Consider the following 21,463-nt stretch of genomic DNA (forward strand, 5'->3'; position numbering starts at 1 on the left):
AGAAAATTGTGAAGGTTTTGGTGTTTAACTCTTTAAAATTTTGCTTTTTTTTTTTTTTTTTTTTTTTACTATTTTGACTAAAAGTCAATTCTTGGATCAGTCTCCCAGCCAAGCATATTTAAACTTAGTTCTCTTAGATCTTCTGCTTTAATTTTTAATGTTAAGCTTCGTGAAGAATGGTATTTTTTACTATTTAAATTGTGAAGTAGAAGAATTTGGTGTCAGGTAATGACCTTTTGTTGAAAGAAGTCTGATGCCATGACCCATTTGTTGATAAAAGCTTATTTTAAAGTTATTAAAGAAGAGAATGAACACTATAAATTTATTCTTTTGTAGCAAATTAATAATCGGTACTTTTGTCTAGCAAATTTTAGGGTATGAGATATTTAACAGACAAAATCTAGCATTACAACTAGAATAAGTATGATGGTAATAAGTATGATGGTCTTGAGCTATATGTCAGATGAATGAACATAAAGGAAAATGTTTTGTTTTTGAAAAGTTACGTACATTAAGAAAAGAGCATTTCAAAATTTTAACCAGAAACCTCTGTTTCAAACATTATTCTCTCTGCTTGTTTATGAACTTTCTTTTGGGTATTTGAATTTGTTTGTCATTTTATCCCAAAGCCGAATTAAGAAAGTGGTTTCCATCTATGGAAGCAGCATTGATGTGGAGCTCCAGCAGAGGGCAGTAGAATATAATGCACTTTTTAAGAAATATGACCATATGAGGTAAGTAAGAGAAAGTAAACAATGCATGTGCCTCTTAGCATCTCAAACAAATTGTCATGATAAACCCGTAAAGGAGATTCATCCCTCGTGCTTTATTAGCCAGACTTCACAACTCTGTTTAGTTCTAACTGCTTGGCCCCTTGTGTTTTGTCCATCTTCTATTCTGCCTAGCCTCTAAAGAAATAAGTGAACTATGTTCCTTTAGTCCCCTTCTCACCTTTCTTTTGGTAAAGAAAGTTTGCTTCATTTTCCATTTTATTTGGTGAAGAAGTGGGAGTTGTTTTTTTCTCAAGAGACTCACATTCAGATATCATTACTATTAACATTTTGGTGTGCAGTGTCTTCTGTTATGCAGTATCTTTTTTCCCTCTTCTGTTATGCAGTATCTTCTTGATTGGAAACTGCTAATACGTACTTATTTGCCTTTCTTTCATTCCAGTTTCTCTATCACTGAGAATTCCCAGTCTCTCGGGATTTAGAGGGACAGTTTGTCCATTCAGTGTTTGTTGCCTGCCCTTAATCCAGCCAGGAATTTAGGTCATGTATTCTTGTAATCCGGCTTCTATTTTAGTGTCTGTGTTGGGATGTGGTGAGGGGAGATGTCTCTACATGTTTGGCTCCAATATAGTTACAGTGATTGTTTTGGGTAGGGAAGGTAGGTTAACTGCGTAGAATTTAACCACTTCAGATTCCTTCAGGTCTGCCCTGCTTGAGAGAATGCCTGTCATGGAAAAAGTGACCACAAATGGCCCTACTGAGATTGTGCAGACAAATGGAGAGACAGAACCAGCTCCTCTAGAGACCAAGCCACCACCCTCTGGGCCACAGCCCACCAGCCAGGTAGCTTTTCCCTTGCTTATCTGGGGATCCTCATGATCTTATAGTTCCTTAGAACCTATCTCTTAGCTGATTCCCTTCAATGTTCCTGGATTGATTGATGGTTCTCTTCCTTATTTTTAAGTGTTGAAAGGGCTTTGCATGAGATACAGATTAGGCAATGACTAATGAATAAGATTTTATTTCCTTGTTTAGGCCAATGATTTATTGGATTTGTTGGGAGGAAATGACATAACACCTGTTATTCCAACTGCACCTACAAGCAAACCAGCTTCTGCTGGTGGAGAACTTCTTGATTTGCTGGGAGACATCAACCTTACAGGTGAGGCCAGACTAGAGTTATTTCATGCTTGGTTAGGGATAAGGGCCTTAGGGAAAAACTACACTGAACATAGCCTTTCTATCTAGCACATGAAACAGTTGAAGATGGGAGAGGCTAAGTGAAAAGCAAGAGTCTTCACAACATCTGGGATATGTTGCCATACTAATACTCTAGAGATAATTAATAGGGATTCCTTAAAGTCTAATTTTTAATTTTTTGGAGAATAAATTACTCATAGCATTTTAAGATAGAAAGGACTGTCTCAGGTTAGAAAAGAAATACATCCCAAGAAATACATTACTTCTTCTAGGTTTCTTTCTACTCATGGTTAGTTTCCAAGAACTATGGCCATTTGTAGAGAGTGGAGAGATGTCAACCTGTTTTCCTCCTTCCCTCTCTCTCCCTCTTTCTCTCCTTGGTATTAAAGCAATGGAAGGAGAAAGTCATCCATGGTTATAATATTCAAACATAACTTTTCATTTGGGAATATCTTATCTTTATTTATATGTAGTAGACATTGGTAATTAATGTGTTCACAGTATCTCTGAACACATTAGAGTTCAAGAGTTCAAGAGAGTCCAAGAGGGCTTCCCTGGTGGCACAGTGGTTAAGAATCCGCCTGCCAATGCAGGGGACATGGGTTCGAGCCCTGGTCTGGGAAGATCCCACATGCTGCAGAGCAACTAAGCCCGTGCGCCACAACTACTGAGCCTGCGCTCTAGAGCCCACGAGCTACATCTACTGAACCCGTGTGCCACAACTACTGAAGCCCACACGCCTAGAGACCATGCTCCACAACAAGAGAAGCCACCGCAACGAGAAGCCTGCGCACCGCAACAAAGAGTAGCCCCTACTCACCGCAATTAGAGAAAGCCCGCGTGCAGCAACGAAGATCCAACACAGCCAAAAATAAATAAATTAAATAAATAAATTAAAAAAAAACAAAAGAAAGAGTCCAAGAGTATCACTGTAGCATATAATTTCTATCTTAAGTGACTTCTTTAAAAGTATAATGGAGAGTTACAGCATACATGACCTTATGTAGAAAACAACCATAGGATAAAGATGTTGAATGCTCATCTAGACTGGCTATCACAAGCTAAATGATTTTTTTCCTAACATAGCAGCCTCCCAGAGCTTATGGTTTATATTTGTCTTAACAAAATTTCAAAATGTTACGTGTCATGTACTTAGAGCCATTTACAAATAGTCAATTTCAAATCTTGAGATGCCAAAGCTATCCTAGATATATGGAAAAACAAAAACAATCCCATGTTTAAAACATAGTGTATGGGGAATTCCCTGGCAGTCCAGTGGTTAGGACTACACGCTTTCACTGCTTAGGGCCTGGGTTCAATCCCTGGTCAGGGAACTAGGATCCTGCAAGCTGTGTGGCATGGCCAAAACAAACAAACAAACCATAGTGTATAGATGATATGCTTTATTTATTAACATAATAGCATTTCCATGTTAGTACATAATCTTACCAATTATAATTTTAAATGGTTGTCTAATATTTCATTAAGAAGTTTGAACTATTATTTATTCAATTCCTTACTATTGGGCATTTTGTTTCCAGATTTTTCTTATCATAACTGATGCCTCAACAAATATCGTTATTACATAAATTTGTCCAAATTTATTTTGGGTTTACATTCTTAGGCTAAGTTAAGTTAGGCTTAATCTGTCTGAATGTGTTTAAAGGAAGAAGGATAAATACTTAACATCCTAGGGTATTGTGAGGAATAGTGACTTAGTACATGCATGACACATAGTAGGCACTTGGTAAATGTTATTTATCGTTTCCTCAATGTATATGGCCATGAGTTTCACTATATAGTCATAAATATTATAATATTTTTTAAAAAGCCCTAACAGTTGAAAGGTTGATGCTATCATTTTGTTAATTTTTATTTATTCAATCAAGGGAATGTTTTATATTTATCCATATGTGCATTATACATGAATTTCCTTTTGGTACATTCCTTTTGTATCCTTTAACTCATTTATCATGGGGTCTTAATGTTTTGTTTTTGTTCTGACTTTCTTGTTTTTCTAGTGTTAAATGAAAAAGTAAAATGATAAAATGTTAAAAAGCCTAGATTTTCCTTTCCTTATTCATAATGAGTTTAAACACATTTTCCCATTTTTTTTATTTTTAAGTAAAAAAATTTTGAGTTCTAGATTCTTTAAGCCATCATTACAGTCATATAGTAATGCACAGTAATTTAAATCAGTAGAAAGTAGGAAATAAATTTAGTACGAGCTTTTAGAGGAACTGGAGCAGTGAGTTTCTGTTGTTTCCCAAAACTACCTATTGTACCATTGCAGGAGAAAAAAAGCTAAAATTTGAGGGACTTAGGGACTCATATGTTGCCTATGTGTCTTGGGTAGCCTATGATTTTCCATGGGAACACGTTTCTAAAATTGTTTTGAAAATGGAAATTATGGGAAAATTACTAGATTAGATTTATATAAACTAGGATAACTATATGAATATTTGTTTATATTCTTCATTGGTAATCTGCTTGACTGCACATCCTGTGGTGTCCACATTTGTTTTAGCTCCTTGTGCTTTGCTTAGCCATATGTATTTCTACCTTCCTTGCTAATTTTTAGTATGTGATTTTTTTTCGAGTGTACTTGGGTATTATTTTTTTAAGCTAATTCAGCCTTTCTTTATTTCATTTTGTGAATTTTTTAAATGGTGTAATTTCAGTTAATTTTATAAGTAGTTTGAAATCTATTTAAGCATAAAATGCATTCTCTTTCTTTTGCTGAGTTTTCTTATGCCTCTTCTTAGAATCTTGATTTCTGTCAGTTCATGGTCATGTTCTATCCCTGGCCCTCCTTAACTTGTTCTTATTTGGAAGGATCAAATAAATGTGATAATCTGATGATTTCTTTCCCCCACTCCACACCACCTCTCCCAGGGGGGGTGTGTGTGTGTTAAAATTAATAAATGCCTTGATCTACTTAGCTTGTAAAATAAAATGTTACTAAGAGAGTTGACATTCCCTGTGTACTGCCCCCTTATCTCCTTCCCTCTTGATCCCAGAGATAACTACTATCTATTCTAAAATAGTGTTAGCTTTGGTGTTTACCATTCATGTGTATTTCTAGAATGATGCAGTGTGTAGTATTGTTTTGCCATATTTTGCCTTTTTAGAACTGGTATCCAACTGCATGTGTACTTTTTATACCTTGCTTTTTTTGCTAAACATTGTATTTATGAATAATCCATGTTAAGTGCATTTCTAGTGCATTCACATTTTTACTGCTGTATATGTATAGTATTTTATTTTGTCAGTGTACCACAATTTACTTACCCATTATTTTGAGGATGGACATTTTGTTTCCAGAATTTCATTGTTAGAAATTATCTTGCTCTGCACACTTTTTGTAACATGTCTCCCTGTGTAAATATGCAAGAATTAATCAAAGCATTCCTTCTTTTGTGAAATGCTTGTTCATTTTTCTTACCACTTTTAAATTAGGTTATCTTTTTTCCTTATTGATTTGTAAAAGATATTTATAGTTCTAGGTACTCACCCATTTGTTATTTTGTAGCATACATTTTCTTCTGCCTTTGGTCTATTTTTTTATGGTATTTTTTAATGAACAGAAGTTATTCATTTTAAAGTATTTGAATTTTTAGTTATTTTTATGGTTTATGATTTTTGCATCTTGTGTAAGGCATCCTTCCCTTAATTTGAGATCACGATAATTTTCTTCCGTATTTTCTTGGTGAGATTTGTCATTCTGGCTGAGACTGACCTGACTTTGGGGTGTTTCGTTTAGGTGCTCCAGCTGCTGCTCCCGCCCCTGCCTCAGTCCCACAGATATCCCAGCCCCCCTTCTTGCTGGATGGGCTTTCATCACAGCCTCTCTTCAATGACATTGCTACAGGTACAGTCATCATTAGAGCAGTGCGAGGTAGTTGTTGAAGAAAGGAAGTAATAATTTTGCAAGCATTAGGCGACTGATCTCCCTGTGCTTTCCCAGGCATCCCCTCCATCACAGCATACAGTAAGAATGGCTTGAAGATAGAATTCACCTTTGAACGGTCAAACACCAACCCCAGTGTCACAGTGATAACGATACAGGCCTCCAACAGCACAGAGCTGGACATGACGGACTTTGTTTTCCAGGCTGCAGTACCAAAGGTACTATAATTGTCTTCTTGGCCTTTTTCCTTGAATTAAAAATTGGCTGATTATTTTTTATGTATTTGGTAAGGGATATATTTTAATGTTCAGAGATTAAACTAAATTTGCAGATTTAACTCAAACTAACAGTAATGTAACTATTATGGTTCATTGAAGCATGTCATTTTTTTTTTTTTAACTAAGCATGTCATTTTTAATGAATACTTTCTGCTTAGTCAAAAATATTCTTACAGTTAGTATTGTAGGATAAAGGAAGGGCAGCCTAATAGTGACAGAGCAGTATTCTATAAGGTGATTCATTAATGCTCAGGGCACTGAGGATAGGTTGGGGTTCAGTAGTACAGTGGTAAAGACCTAAAAAACACAAATTGTAACGTGGAATTAAAGTTCAATCAAGATGAGAGACTTCATGTATTTGATATTCTCTTCTAGTCACTGGATCAGAATTAAAAGTTTTTGCCTCTTGATAATGTGAGAGAAACATTCCTCCTTCATTAACATCTAGTTTACTATTGATGCAATGACTGCTTGTTTTTATAAATTGAAGTTTTGTTTATACCAAATCTTAGTTTAAGGAGTGTTTATGTTCATCATTGAATAATGAAAAGTTTTGAAAAAGGAAAATTTAGAATGAGGAGTGGGCAAAATTTTTCTGTAAAAGACGAGATAGTAAGTATTTTAGGCTATATGCTGTCATAATGCCAAAACTGTCATGGGCGATATATAAAGGTGGTGGCTCTGTTCCAATAAAACACTTGCAAAAAGAGGTGTCAGTTCATTCTTGGCCCATGGACCATATTTTACCAACCCCTGGAATAGATTAGGCTAATCTGATCTTTTCAGTGACATGTGAAGTATGACATTCAGACAACACAATTTTGGAAATTGAAGACCTTTTACTTGTTGTTACTGCTGACTTTGCAAGCTTCTTTACTTGCATTTTTAGGAGTCAGAATAATGTAGATGTTTTAGAAGCAGTAGAGTTAGTGGTTTCAATACTAGTTGTATGACATTAAGCAGGTTACTTAATCTCTATGCCTGTTTCTTCATTTGGAAAGGGGGTGTGTCATCATGATATCTACTTCATAGGGTTCCTTTGAGGAATAAATGAGTTTTATGTGCCAGGTACTGTTTTTTAAGCACTTTTCATATGTTTGGTGCTCAGTAATTGTTAGCTGCTACAACTTAGAGTTTTATACTTATTATTTTATGCTGCTGTTCTAGCAACATACCGTCTCTGCTTTAAAGTATGGCCTTCTTCTTGGTGTTGTAGTATACAATGCCTATTTGCATATCATGATGTATCTTTAACTTCAAAACGTTCTATTTCGTAGATTCTACTATTTTTACTTTTTGTTATTTCTGAAATTGAGGTACATTTTAAAATTGATACCCTTGTCATAGTTTCATTGGCAGCCTGTTTTCTTTCTCCGTGGTATATAAAATAATGGTGTGAATTACAATTGATGCCATCTAACATTTAATGAAATAAATGTAAATAAATGAATGATATTTTAGCTTACATAATTTATCTTGACAGTAGACTTATGAATAAGTCCCAAAGTAATAAACCTGTGCATTGAGATTAAATTTCTGCTCTTGTAATTTTTGGCCTTAGAGAAGACCTAGACCCATGAACCTCCTTCCCTCCTTTCTTCCTTCCCTCCCTCTCTTTCTCTCCCCTTTGCCCTTCTCTCTTTTCTCTCCCTCCATCCCCTTCGTTCTCTCTCCCTCTCTTCTCTTCTTTCTCTTTCTCTCTCTCTCATTCTCCTCTCTCTCTAATATTTTAGGAGACTAAGCTTTCAGGAAAAATTTTTTTAATCCTTGTCTGTAAAATAGCTACATACATACTATATTGTGCTAACTATGACTTACCTATCTTGCTCATAGCACTTTTATCTCTCTTTCCTGTAAACAAACAAACAAAATCCACCAGCACTCAACAAATTATGGTGTTTGGCTTTTCCAGGTCTTTTGCTGTATGGGTTAGTTCTGCACATAATTTTTCTGTTAGGGCTTTGTGTCCCCAGTGTAGGGATCCTGATGTGTTCCACATACGTATTAACAAGCTGGCTTTTTTCAGCTTTTCCTTCACCTCTGTCCTGTAGGAGTAACCCTTGTCACATTCCAGATTATATAGGCTTTAGAAAACAAAGGTTCAAGTCTCTGATCCCAACCATCCAAATGCACAAAAGTTTGAAGGCGTGTAGTTGGTGACTAGTGTGCTGGTTTACTATTTTTAGAAAGCTTTTCATTTCTTTCTAGTTTTTTTTAACCACAGGCACCCGTTTTTTTTGTTGCTGTTGTTTGTTTTGTTTTGTTTTTTACCTACATAGTTGATCAGTTACTATTAAGTGAGGTTGCCAGAACAAGAATTGGTTGCCTCTTGAAAAGTGGTAGGCTAAAGTTGCTTCTACCAGGAAGGAAAGAGTAGCTCATTGCTAGAAACAGTGGCGTTTTATAAGTGCCATGAAGTGATAGCCCACATGCTGTGAATTGCTGATATCTGAAAAACAAATAGAATTTAGTAGTAGGTAAATCTGGTAATTAAACCATCATCTGCGTGTCTGACTGTATTTGTTGACATCTCTGACATAGCGTGAAGTGTATTTTTCTGAAGAGTGCCCTCTGTTCCCCCCAGACATTCCAGCTGCAGCTTCTGTCTCCTAGCAGCAGCATCGTCCCAGCATTTAATACGGGGACCATCACACAAGTCATTAAAGTTCTGAACCCACAGAAGGTGAGTAGCACATTTGAAGACATTATCTGAGCAAGGTGTAAGCATATTCCCTGAAATAAAATTTACTTTGTTTCTCAAAGGTTTTTCTGACTCACAGCAGAAAAGAAATCTTTTAAAATGTCTGGTCTAACCTCCTTGTTCTTTTGTAGATAATAAGTGAAGCCCAGACACACAAAATGGTTTAGCGGCATCTTATTAAAATGCACACTTAGAGGACTTCCCCACGGTCCAGTGGTTAAGACTTCACCTTCCAATGCAGGGGGTGCAGGTTTGATCCCTGGTCGGGGAGCTAAGATCCCAAATGCCTCATGGCCAAAAAACCAAAACATAAAACAGAAGCAATATTATAATAAATTCAATAAAGACTTTAAAAATGGTCCACATCAAAAAAAAATCTTTAAAATGCACATTTAAAGATTTCTCTATTTAGAGGCTTAAAAGTCTAGTTTTTTGCATGGGGAGGGGGACAAAGCAACCAGTATATCTGAATGTAGAGCATAAGATGAGTACGTTTACCTCATTTTTCTAGAAAATTGGATACAAGGGTTGAATCTTTGAGAAAAGCACTTAGCAAATGTTACTGTGAAAATGCTCCTGAGTGGTTCTGTCCTGTTAATGTGGTTCTAGGATTGAAGCCAACAGTGAGTTCTGGAGATGCATTTTCTCTACTTGACTGCATGATGTTGGCTAATAGCTAGAGTACTAGGTGGTTTTTGTTGTTGTTTTTTGCCTGTGTTTCATTTTTAAGAGAGTTCTGCTTTAAAATAATATGTGTTTTCTAAGATTAAAAGTCTATTTGTAGACTGTACAGATTCTAAAGATTTTATTTCAGTGTGTAATTTTTTATTCTCTTTTCTTCTCACAGCAACAGCTGCGAATGCGGATCAAGCTCACATATAATCACAAGGGCTCAGCAATGCAAGATCTAGCAGAGGTGAACAACTTTCCCCCTCAGTCCTGGCAATGAGGGTCCAGCACCATTCTCATTCTTATCCCACTCAATCAAAGGAACTCTGGGAAGGAGATTATGATCGCTGCAAGTCCCCCCCAACTGTACCATGGGCATGAGGAGCTGAAGAGAACTGTTGAGGAGGATTTTCCTAAAGTTATAGCTGACCTTGAAGCGTTGTTAAAGACTAATCTCCTCTCCTCCACTGTTGAGGCCGGCTGCTTCTGGAGGCTACTTTGCACTCTTCCTCCTCCTCTCCTTTTTCTGCACTTCTCCACCCCTCCTACATTTACAGCCAGAATCAACATTCCCTGAGCCCCTGAGGAAATCAGCAGCTGGTCTGGAGGAGAGGACTGGAATTCATGGCAAGAAGACACTCACTCTGTCTCTGCAGCAAGGAGTTGCCCCTTCTTTTTACTGTGTTTCTCTGTGGACTGAGCGAGGTGGGGCATTTACTCCTCACTAGCTGGGTTACCATCTTCAGGCGCTTTTTACATCTGGCATTGAGAACGGAAATGTAACAGTGGACATGAGGGAGCCCTGCCTTTTTCTACTGGTTCCCCCAATGTTTGAAAGAGGCATTAGGCTCCTGGTAGCCTTTTCTGTGCATTGCTGTATACACACAGACACACACATGTATGTATGTTTGTTACCAAGAACTGGTCAGACCTTGAAAGGTTATTTGTAAACACTGGACAGATGCAGTTGAAAAGAGCTTTTGTTTAGATTTGGCATGAAGGATATGGTGCTCTATTTGTAATAGAAACTTCAAAGGCTCTTCCAGCCCCCCTTTCTCTGCATTCTTTAGCTGTAGTCATGAGTACTCTCCATGATTTTCAAAATTGAGTCCCCTTAAAGTGCAAAGTGGACAATTTACAAAAGATATATTAATAGTTATTAATGCCCCTATTCCCACCACAAATTTTAAAGTTTCTCCTAAACCCATAACTTGCCTGAACTATGGTAAATGGGTGGAAAGAGGAGTTTGCCACTTTTAAAGTACAGACTCCTTAACAAAAGCACCTTTGCCCACAGGAAGAGTGAGTATCTGATTCACTCTAGAGCATATTGGAGTCATCTTCTCCATTACTCTAAATCTCCCTTTTTATTTCCTGAGCCTGGCTTGGACCTTGGCATTCCGTTTGAATTCCTTCTTCTAACTGGAACATTTGTGTTGTATCTGTAACACTGGCACTGAAATAAAGACCACACAGTTAAAGAAATCTTTCCTATATCGTACTTTATGGTGTTGGAATGAAGCCTTGTAGCTTCCTTGCCCCCTGTGTCAGAGGAAGTCTTATGGACACCATAGGGAAGGAATATCCTTTCCTGAGTGTGAGAAGTTGGTCTCTCAAGAGAGGCCAATCTTACGAGTATCTGCATCAAAGACTTGAGATCTGGAGCTTTTTAAACTAGTGAGAGTGCCGAGTGCTTTTAGAAAGGACCCTCATGTTATCAAACCTTAACACTGAGTTGCTGGCATGAGGTAAGGTGACTCTCCTGTGGCACATGTTGAATGTACTGTGTACGTTCGGGTGCACAGGTGCCATGTCTGATGTACTAAAGAAAAGGAAAAGTCAGGCCCACCTTGCTCTTAAAATATTTGCAATCATTACTGTATTGAGTACAGTACAAGGACCACTTTGGCTTTGGTCTTAAAACTGGATACAGATATCCATTTTTTCCCCCTCCATTTCACCAAGCCTTTACTTAAAATCTTCAGTGTCTTGTCAAATCTAGGTCTGTATCAGATGCTAGATTATTCCTAACATTTGACAAACTGGAGTTGAACTAAAGGCTCCGAAGGGGGAGCTTTCTGGTCTTATTTTAGTCTTTAAGAGCAAGATTTGCTAAAACTTATTCTAGTGGGTAAATGGTTGACTGAGTCAAGAACAGGATATTATCTTGTGCATAGTTTTCAGTAAAGTAAGTGTGGTCTAGTGTGTGTTTCAAACAACTGCTCTGCCTGTGCGATGAAAAATAGTCTTTAAAGGTTTCTTTGCAGACTGATTTCATTGGATGGATACTTAATGCTGTGAAACGTGATAGGATTAACATAATATTGGTGGGTTTCTTGAATAGAATTTGTCTAACATTCCTCTTGTGGTTGAGGCTTTATTTTCTCTCTCACGTTTATAGTTAACCAGCTCAAGTTTCTTTAGTTGAACTGATTTGAATCTCAGAAATCTGCTGAAGATCATGCTATGAGACAGTGCTAGCTAATGGGGCTGGAAAGGGTCTACTCTCAGAACAAAGTGTCTCCTTGGGTGAATGTAGTTTTGAGGTAGAGTTATGTGATCATCCATAGCTTTGTCTAGACAGAGTAAAAATCATGGCCTTAACACAAAGGGTGCTGTGTAGAATATGAAATGATTCCAGAGAGTGAACCTGAGCACCGTATTAAAGGACTAGCGGCCAGGTAACTAACTGCCTAGGATACTGATGGTTGTGAAGACTGTTTCAAATGATTGGATCTTTGAAAGCTTCAGCGTGCCTTAGTTTCTAGGATCAGAATTCGTTCTCCTCTCATTTGGCCGTGCTGCTAAAGGAGGAATCTCTTAATTTCTATGAATACTTGCACATTTCAGTTATTTCTTTCCCTAGTATAACCATTCAAGGGGGAGCAAATTTGTTTAGATTTACAACTTCAGAGCCATTGTGAGGAAAGGGTGATTTCCATGGCTGTTTTCATAACTCCAGGGTGATAAGCAGTGAGCCTAAACACACTTACTTGGACAATTTCACATGCACTTTTACCTCATTTTTTCCCCTCTTCCAGAGCAGTTTTTATTCTATACGCCCTCCCCACCCCCACAGTAATCCTAAGGGAGAATTCGTCTGAGTAATCTCAGAAATCTGTAGGAAGGGTGCTCTGCCCGAGAAGCTTCTCCCACTATGCTCCGGTGCTGTTACCTCGAGGTGATTTGGACAGCCGTGGAATGTTTCATGCTGTGTATAGTGATCATCTGTTCATTTTAAGGTCTTTCTAATTTAAAGAAACATTCCTCAGTGTAACATTTGGGAGGGGATTCTTCCCTCTTGTTAGGTAAAAGATGTGCTTCGTACCCCTTGTTTGTCCCATTTATATAAGAAAACTGTCCAGCACTAACGGTTTGAGTATTTCCGTCTACCATATAACATGCTTTCCATTTTTATGTTGTTCTGAGAGGTTGGAAATTAGGGGATACTGTTTTCGAGGTTCAACTTCATTATCTTCTGCATTGGAAAATATTTGGGCTATGAGAACTAGGGGAAGGAAAGTTTGAATGCGTATGTTTTTTTTCTAGTGAATGTGTATTACCCACATTGTCCTAAACAGAGAGTGAGCTAGAGAGCAAAAAGTGGACACTCACGAGCTTTGTGGTTGGTGGAGAGGTGGTACATGTCTGTGCACTCAGGAGTTTGGGAATGGGGAGGATCACTGAAAAGAGACGTGCTCAGAAAGTTCTGAAGTTTAAAATGCTTTGACCAGCTCTGGCTCGGGAGGGTGGGCCTACTTGTAGAACTGGAAGTGAATAACTCTTCTTCAAGCAATAGCAGTGAGTGGGTCCCATCTACAGTGTTCCAGGACCTGGAACATTCAAACAGAAGAAAAGGCTGAAGCAGCTTGCACAGTTGCTTCTTGAACTTCCACGAGGCTGATTCTGGCTTCAAGATGGAACATTGGAGTTTTGTTTTTGTTTTTGTTTTTGGAACCTGCTGTTGCGCTTTGTGTGTTTTGTTCTTGTTTTCTCTTTGGGGGCCTCATGGGAAAGAGCTTCTGAAGTCTTTCCTTTGTGAACTCCCACTGTGTCCCTGTATAGTCCCTTTTCTTTCATAATGTTGTAAGTTACATTTTCATTAAGCCCCATCACATCTTCTTTACTGTAAAAATATTAAAAGGCTGTTTCCAAGTGGGACAGCTAATGAAGTTCTAATTATTGCAGACATATTTTTGAGATGTAAAAAAAATTTAAAGTTAAATGATAAGTCTTAGAGGCGAGTGAGGAATAAAATGGATGTAAACATTTACATGGGATGCATTAGAATTCTGCTGTGTGTATTGTCTTTTGGTTGAAACAAATTATGAACAGTGACTAATAAAAAGTCAATACTCAATGATTTAAATTTTGCTTCCTCACTTCTTACAAGTGGATTAGAGAAGCCTTTGATGAGTTCTTATTCCAGAGCTTTGAGCTAAACTTACTGACCTGTTAATGTTCCTTTTACACAGAAATCTCACCAAGAGAGGAACTTGAACAAATTTTTGAAAACTTTAAGTTACAGACAGTGAAAAGTGCAATTGGAAATTTTAACTAGTGATTGTTTCCATGCTGGTATTCTCCACATGGGTGAATTCTCACACAAGGCAAAGAAATCATGTCAAGATGAATTGTATGTTAGAGGTGGTCATGAGCTTTTAGTTAAAAGCGTCTATTTGTGACTTGTTCAAGTTTATCTGTGACTAAGAAGAGGAAGGCTTGACCAGCCAAATGAATTCTGTTTCATGATCTATTTTATATGAACTCTTCCATAGAAGTGAGAGTGGTTGAAAGTTGGGAGCTTATGTGTTCTAGTACTCAGATGATCCCCGATAGTCCCTTATTGAGAAGAGGGAGAGTGTGATAGTTAGTCCCCTAACTGAGAAGTAGAAGGAAGTAGGCCTTGGCAATTATCTAGTTTATGCAGAAGTGCCCTTTGGTGCTGTTTGATAAGTGACATTTCTATAATCTTTTCTTATATGTGGCTTAGTTAAAATTCATCTTTGTTTCTAATATTAAATTTACTTGACACCTTCATCTCCATGTAACGAGATGAAAATATAAAAGCTGCAGTAGAAAACGTTAGCCAGTAATAGACTCCAGACATTTACTTAACAATACAGTGAATAGTGTTCAGATTTGAACTTCCATCCAGAAGGACCAAATTAATTTTTATCACTTTTTAAAAGTATTTTTCATGCTATTTCCTTCCCTAGTTCAGTTGTCCCCATATTCAACAATACAAAAATGTTCAAGGAAAAAAAAATCCTTCAAACCTGGGAGCCAGGTAAATACAGCCTGTTTATTTGAAACTAAAATAAGGAATATCTAAATCTGCTCAATCTGTGGTAGAAATAACAAAGGATTTAGGCCTAAAGATGACTTGTGATCATCAAAGGAGTGGGAACTAGCTATAAAGAAGAAAATGCAGTAAGCTCTTATGGCTCCTCTACCAAAATCTTAAAGACGTGAACTCTCCTTCTCCAGACCTTCTTTCCATTTTGTAGTGAAGATTAGGAAGAGCTCCTGGGATAAAGTGTGTGTGTGTGTGTCCCTCCCCAACCCCTTCCAGGTGGAAAGAGAGAGGTATGCACAGCTGCTTACAGGAAGGGTACAGAGAGGAGGGAGTCTAATGACTTCTCTGTCTCTTGGCTTGATTCAAACTGATTTTTGTAATGATGAACCTGCAGTGAGGGCAGATGGATATTTGCACAAAAAATCCCAGAGGAATTTATTTTTAGGGTTAGTCTCAGCTGTTTACCATTTCTAGAAATTGTAGTTACATAACCCTTGGCATACATAATGCACACTGCCTTGAACTGGGGGAGAACATGAATATGTGACCTTTGAAACAGTATAAAATGTTAATGGCAATACATGATCTGAAAAGAAAACTCAGAATCAACTGTTTGTCACCACTTAACTGAATTGGATCTTAAACCATGGAGACCTTTAAAGAGAGCTGCGTCATAAATTATCCCCTGCAACACCTGGGCTCGTAGCTTTTTTGTTCTCTTTTTGAAAGAGGTACTACTGTTGTTGAAGAAATAGTAAATACATAACTTTTAGCATATTCTGAATTGATGCTTTAGCCCACTCTCCCATTAATTAAAAAAAAAAAAAATCTACCACTGCTGTTCCCCAGCATGAACTCAAATGCTGGTCATGTGACAGGATCCTTCCCCTTCAGATGATAAACTAATAAAGAGCCTCTGCTCATGAGATCTGGAAAAGGTAATGTGTAGTACCTCAAGAAATAGGCTTTTAGAAGCACTTAATTCTGAACCACATTTTCATTCTTTTCTCTGCCTGTCTGCCCTTGGTCAAGTCCACTTCTGTCTCCATATTGGTGCTTATCCCTTACATACCAGTGTTCTTGCTGGAAGAAGTTACCCAATAAGCACTGAAATGGGAATCCAACTACTTTGAGTAGCTTTCTTGAAAGTAATTTCAGGGTAGAAGGAAAACCCAGGAGGTAGACAACTTAAAGAGTTTTTTTCACTTTACACCAGACTCACAGAGACATCATTTTAAATTCACTAAAATGAGACAAAGAAATGACGATGACTGGAGATTGGAATTTTGGTATATACAAAGTAACTCATGAGAGGGGAGAAAGTAGTGACCAAACTTTCACAGAAGAAATAATTTGAACAGAGTTAGAATCTTTTAAGAGTCAAATTTTGTCTTAGAATTTAAAATATCTATAAATGCATACATAGAAGAGGGGAAGAGACTGCACTGATAGATGTCAAACTCTTGTTCTAAATCTACAATTAAAATATTCTTAACATATAGTTGGTCTGGACTAGGCAAGCTGAAGCAATGGTTAATAGGTGATACCATTTATACCAATTTTTCAAAGCACAAGAAATTGTTTTTTTCTGCTAATTCCTTAGAAGTTGCCTGAAGATTCAACACCTGTGTAGGAGGGGGAGACCTAAAAATCCAGAGGTCTAGAAGGTATCCTAAGACAATTTAGAGCAGAATTAACAAGAGGACTCTAAGGAATTGAGTGTCTCTTAAATTTGGAAATTCAGAATAATAGTGACACCTATGAATCACTCACTATGTGTCAAGCACTTTGTATGCATTTGCAAAATCTTCATAATAACTACTCTACAGACTAATTTCTATTTCACAGCTAAGAACCAAAGGCTTAGATAAAATAGCACAAGGGTATAGATGTAATAATAAGAGGTAGAGCTGAAATTTGGAATCTGGCTGTCTGATTTGGCCCACTGGCCAGTCACAAAACTATCACTGCAGGAACTAAAAGAAAATAATAAAAATTTTCTGAACTAGAATTGCAAATAATAAAATGGCTTTCAGACCAGACCACATTACCGCTTGAAGCAGAGAACAATATTCTGATAATTTTACTACATGAGGAGAAATTAAAATGTGGCTGGGAGGTGAGATGACATTTTGTACACGAGGTGGGGTCGAATTTGCTGAAGAAGGCCGTGAGCATCTCTAATAAGGAAGAGAAAGGGCCTTGCTAAGGTGAGAATTCTCAACAATGGCTTTGTACGTGAGGGTGACAGTCAATGGTGAAAGTTCAATGGCTTTGTACGTGAGGGTGACAGTCCAGTTTTTTCTTTTTCTTAATTAAAGCATAGTTGTTTTACAATATTGTGTTAATGTCTGCTGTACAACAAAGTGATTCAGCTATAAATATATATACATTATTTTTTCATATTCTTTTCCATTATGTTTTATCATAGGATATTGAATATAGGCATCCGGTTTTGAAGTACAGAGGGAAGGTCTGGGAAAGGTCAGTTACAAGAGCCACCCTTGGCGGAGGGCAGCGTCCCCGCGTCACTATTGACAGGTGCAGCCCTCCACCCCCCCCTTCCTTGTCCAACCCGTACTTCGGAGGCGGGGACAGCAGCAAATAATCCTCCCTGTACCTCATTCCTCCAAACCGAGGGCGGCCGACAACGGAGGCCCAGCCCTGCGGTGGCGCCGGCCTCCGCCCGCGAGGTCCCCTGCCGCCCGCCCAGTGGTTTGCGGCTCTCAGCGCCCAGGACGCACCGGGCCCGCGGCTACGCAGGGCCGAAAGGGCTGCGGGTGGGGCGGGGCCCGAGCGGCGGCAGGGGGCTGGGCCGGCGGGCTGCGGGGGGCGGGGCCGCAGGCTGTTCGCGCTCGCCGCCGAGGCTCCGTGCGGCGTAGCGCCGGCCGGGCGTCCCTGTGCAGCCTCCGCCAGCCGCAGATGGGGGAGGTGGAGCCGGGCCCCGCGGGCCCGCTCGAACCTCCGGAGCCGCCCGAAGCGCCCGCGAGCCGCCGGCCGGGCGGGATCCGGGTCCTGAAGGTGAGGTGGGCGGGCGGGTTGGGGAGGGAGCGAGAGCGGAGAGAGGCCACCCCTACCCCGCGCGGTGGCCGAGGCAGCCGGCGACCCCCACCTCGCGTCGGTCAGTCAGCCTTGCGGCTCAGTCGCCCCCAAAACCCGGCTGGAGGGGCCGCGGCATCCGCGGAGGCCTCTGCAGCTGGCCCCCGCCGAGGCCGCGGCTGCCTCCGTCCCCACCGCTGCCCATCCCTGGCCGCGTGCCACCCGCCTCGCAGGCCCACGCCTTGGGGCCGGCGTCCACCCGGTCGCCGCCGCCACTCGGCTCCTTCAGGACCCCGGGGCCCGCCTCTGCCTCTCCCGGTTGCGCACGGGGCCCCAAGGCCGGCGGCTCCTGGCCCGAGAGCGGAGCTGATAGTACGCAGGGCTTTCTCCCCGGACACCTGAAGACATCACCCCAGCAGGAGGATGGCGGCGGTGATTGGCCGGGCGCTGCGGTGTGCTGGGGCTGCGCCGGCTGGAGTGGGCCGCCTCTGCCCTCGGAGCTTACCACCGAAGTTAAGACCCACTTCTCGCTCCGGAGCGCGGGGCTGGAGAGAGAATCCCCGGAGGAGCTTAATCTCGGAGAATCGCTGGGCGTGTTGCAGAAGGGAGGAGGGGTTGGACGAAAAGGGGCATTCCTGCTGGCGGGAGTGGGGCTGACGATCCAGAGAGACGGTGACGGGGGAGCAGTTATGCAACAGGCAGCTAACGGGGCTTTTGGCAGGAACTGGGGGGAGTAGGAGGAAATGAAGGCAGATGCAGGCAAGGGGGGAGCGGAGTCTTGAAGGTGATGACAAGAAGTTAAAATGCACAAGGAATGTAGAGTGGGAAGGGGACAGTGAAGGTGGTTAAAAGGAGGGGTTGTGGGAGACACACTGGATAGAGTTTTCTACTAGCCTTCGAAATAGTTGGAGAGAAATTTTTCTGTAGGTCAGATATGTAAACTAGGTGTTCTGGAGATGGAGTGGAATTCCTTCTAAAGTTCTAGAAGAGGAATCAGCAGGCTTTAAAACTTGCCAGAGAAAAGGAAGAGAGCAAAGAAAATTTAGATTTGACGTGTTTAAAAAATACTTTGCAAAACAATGAAAATGCATAATGTTTAAAAATTCATTAAGTAATAGTTGTTCTTTGGGATTGAGGGTGCGCACTATATACGCGCCACTAAGATTATACGTAGGGCATCACAAAGAAACAACAACATTGAAAAAAATAATCGATTTGAAGCATCTGCTGAATCCATGAAACAACATAAATTAGAACTCTAAAATATAAAACATCACATGTGTATGTATAACTGATTCACTTTGTTATAAAGCAGAAACTAACACACCATTGTAAAGCAATTATACTCCAATAAAGATGTTAAAAAAAAAAAAAACATTTTTTCTGCTACTACCTCCCAGTCTTAATGCAGCGACTTAAAGAAATAACTTTTCATTGTTTATCTCCACTTCTGCATAGACCTTATACATATTTACTTTAATCATGTTTTATATTAAATATAATTACTCACATTATATTAAATATAATTTATATTAAAATTATATTTTAATTAAATATAATTACTCAAAGGCTTTTGGATATTTACTTAAAACTGTAAGGTCGCAAAAATGTAAATTGTGAATGAACTTAAAAAAGTTCTGCTGGCCTGGCTTATCAGGAAAGGGCAGGTCTGAGAGATAGGTAGTGCCCTCTGGCCTAGAAGGTAAACAGCCTTGGCTATTTTTACAACTATTTTTTTGGTGGGGAGAGAGTGAGTTGTGGGAGGGAAGGAATTGAGAAATGAGGATCTTTTCTGAAAGGTTCGACCTTCCTACACTTCCAGGAAGTGGTCCAACCTACCACTGGTTCCGTGGGGTTCCAATCTGGGGACCATTAGAAAGAGTCCAGAAATTGATCTTGATTATAGTGCTGAGCTGGTGATGTGGGAGGCTAACAGTGTCTTAGACCTTTGCATCCTTGCAAATAAATGGGATCGGCTTTGAAGAATAGGTGCGGTGTGTTCTACAGACAGAAGTTCCCTTCAGTAGCTGAGTGGTTGAATTTTGCGTCAGGTGAAACTGGAAAGGAATATGTAAGTAGAAGACTTTCAGAATGGGGAAGAAAGCCATAGTCTCCTACATGTTCTTTTCTGAAAACCCTTTGAAAAAGGCTTACCATTCTTTTTTTGTAACTCTTTTATACTTAATACCAAATCATGAACATCATTATTGTCAAAGAGTATAGATCTTCTTAAAAAGGCTAATATAGCTAAACTGGTGTAACTTTAGCCAGGTTAGATCTAGGTCCACCGTATGGCATACTGGAAAATTTGATTCAAAATCTGCCCCCAGATTTATTTAGCAAATTGCTATTTATTTATTTATTTAAACATCTTTATTAGAGTATAATTGCTTTACAATGGTGTGTCAGTTTCTGCTTTATAACAAAGTGAATCAGTTATACATATGTCCCCATATCTCTTCCCTCTTGCATCTCCCTCCCTCCTACCCTCCCTATCCCACCCCTCTAGGTGGTCACAAAGCACCGAGCTGATCTCTCTGTGCTATGCAGCTGCTTCCCGCTAGCTATCTATTTTACGTTTGGTAGTGTTGTATATATGTCCATGCCACTCTCTCACTTTGTCCCAGCTTACCCTTCCCCCCTCCCCGTATCCTCAAGTCCATTCCCTAGTAGGTCTGCATCTTTATTCCCGTCTTGCCCGTAGGTTCTTCTGACCATTTTCTTTTTTTTTAGATTCCATATATATGTGTTAGCATACGGTATTTGTTTTTCTCTTTCTGACTTACTTCACTCTGTATGACAGTCTCTAGGTCCATCCACCTCACTACAGATAACTCAGTTTCATTCCTTTTTATGGCTGAGTAATATTCCATTGTATATATGTGCCACATCTTCTTTATCCATTCATCTGTTGATGGACACTTCGGTTGCTTCCATGTCCTGGCTATTGTAAATAGAGCTGCAATGAACATTTTGGTACATGACTCTTTTTGAATTATGGTTTTCTCAGGGTATATGCCCAGTAGTGGGATTGCTGGGTCGTATGGTAGTTCTATTTTTAGTTTTTTAAGGAACCTCCATACTGTTCTCCATAGTGGCTGTATCAATTTACATTCCCACCAACAGTACAAGAGGGTTCCCTTTTCTCCACAGCAAATTGCTATTTAGAATATAGTCCTTTATAACTGTAGTTGGAATATAAGTATGAGATTTTTAATACTCTTTAAGATTATTGGGAGTATCCTTGAAGCAGAAATTTCCAGATGTTTGGAAATTTGGAGAGTTTTTTTTCTTTTTTTTTTACTCAGTCTGTAGAAGAAATGAAGTTATAATTAATCTAGTCAGTGGATTCTGTGAGACGTGTTTTTTCAATAATAGTTTCAGGTTTTTATCAACATAATGTGTGTGTATGGCTTTTAAAATCAATTACTACCAAAAAGACTTTAATGAACTGAAATATTCTTCCCCTCTTTGTCTCATCCACCCCTTCCAAAATATTCCTTAGCATGTATATTCCTTGAGATGAGCCCATATTCTAAAGTTTTGAATGCAGGAACATATCTCCTACTTTAGGATATTTCACAGTCTAGTAGAACTCACTGAGTATGAAGAGTTACTTCAGTAGATCCTGTTCTA

At 39.4% G+C, this 21,463-nt stretch overlaps 2 protein-coding genes across 5 annotated transcripts in view; both read left to right on the forward strand.

Moving 5' to 3' along the window:
- AP1G1 (adaptor related protein complex 1 subunit gamma 1) overlaps positions 1-13,858 on the forward strand; it is a 79,281-nt gene extending 65,423 nt beyond the window's left edge. For both annotated transcript variants that reach the window (XM_082439017.1, XM_082439016.1), the window contains 7 exons: positions 630-734; positions 1,433-1,574; positions 1,767-1,893; positions 5,695-5,802; positions 5,899-6,059; positions 8,704-8,802; positions 9,668-13,858. In XM_082439017.1, coding sequence (XP_082295143.1) covers positions 630-734; positions 1,433-1,574; positions 1,767-1,893; positions 5,695-5,802; positions 5,899-6,059; positions 8,704-8,802; positions 9,668-9,769 — 844 coding nt within the window. In that variant the 3' untranslated portion in view covers positions 9,770-13,858. The remainder of the gene's footprint in view (positions 1-629; positions 735-1,432; positions 1,575-1,766; positions 1,894-5,694; positions 5,803-5,898; positions 6,060-8,703; positions 8,803-9,667) is intronic.
- Positions 13,859-13,958: 100 nt separating this feature from the next.
- The window catches only part of PHLPP2 (PH domain and leucine rich repeat protein phosphatase 2), a 76,962-nt gene continuing 69,457 nt past the window's right edge, over positions 13,959-21,463 (forward strand). For all 3 annotated transcript variants that reach the window (XM_082438965.1, XM_082438966.1, XM_082438967.1), the window contains exon 1: positions 13,959-17,809. In XM_082438965.1, coding sequence (XP_082295091.1) covers positions 17,711-17,809 — 99 coding nt within the window. In that variant the 5' untranslated portion in view covers positions 13,959-17,710. The remainder of the gene's footprint in view (positions 17,810-21,463) is intronic.

The sequence above is a fragment of the Balaenoptera physalus genome (genome assembly GCF_965194825.1).
Source record: "Balaenoptera physalus genome assembly, chromosome: 19".
In the NCBI taxonomy this organism is placed as follows: Eukaryota; Metazoa; Chordata; class Mammalia; order Artiodactyla; family Balaenopteridae; genus Balaenoptera; species Balaenoptera physalus.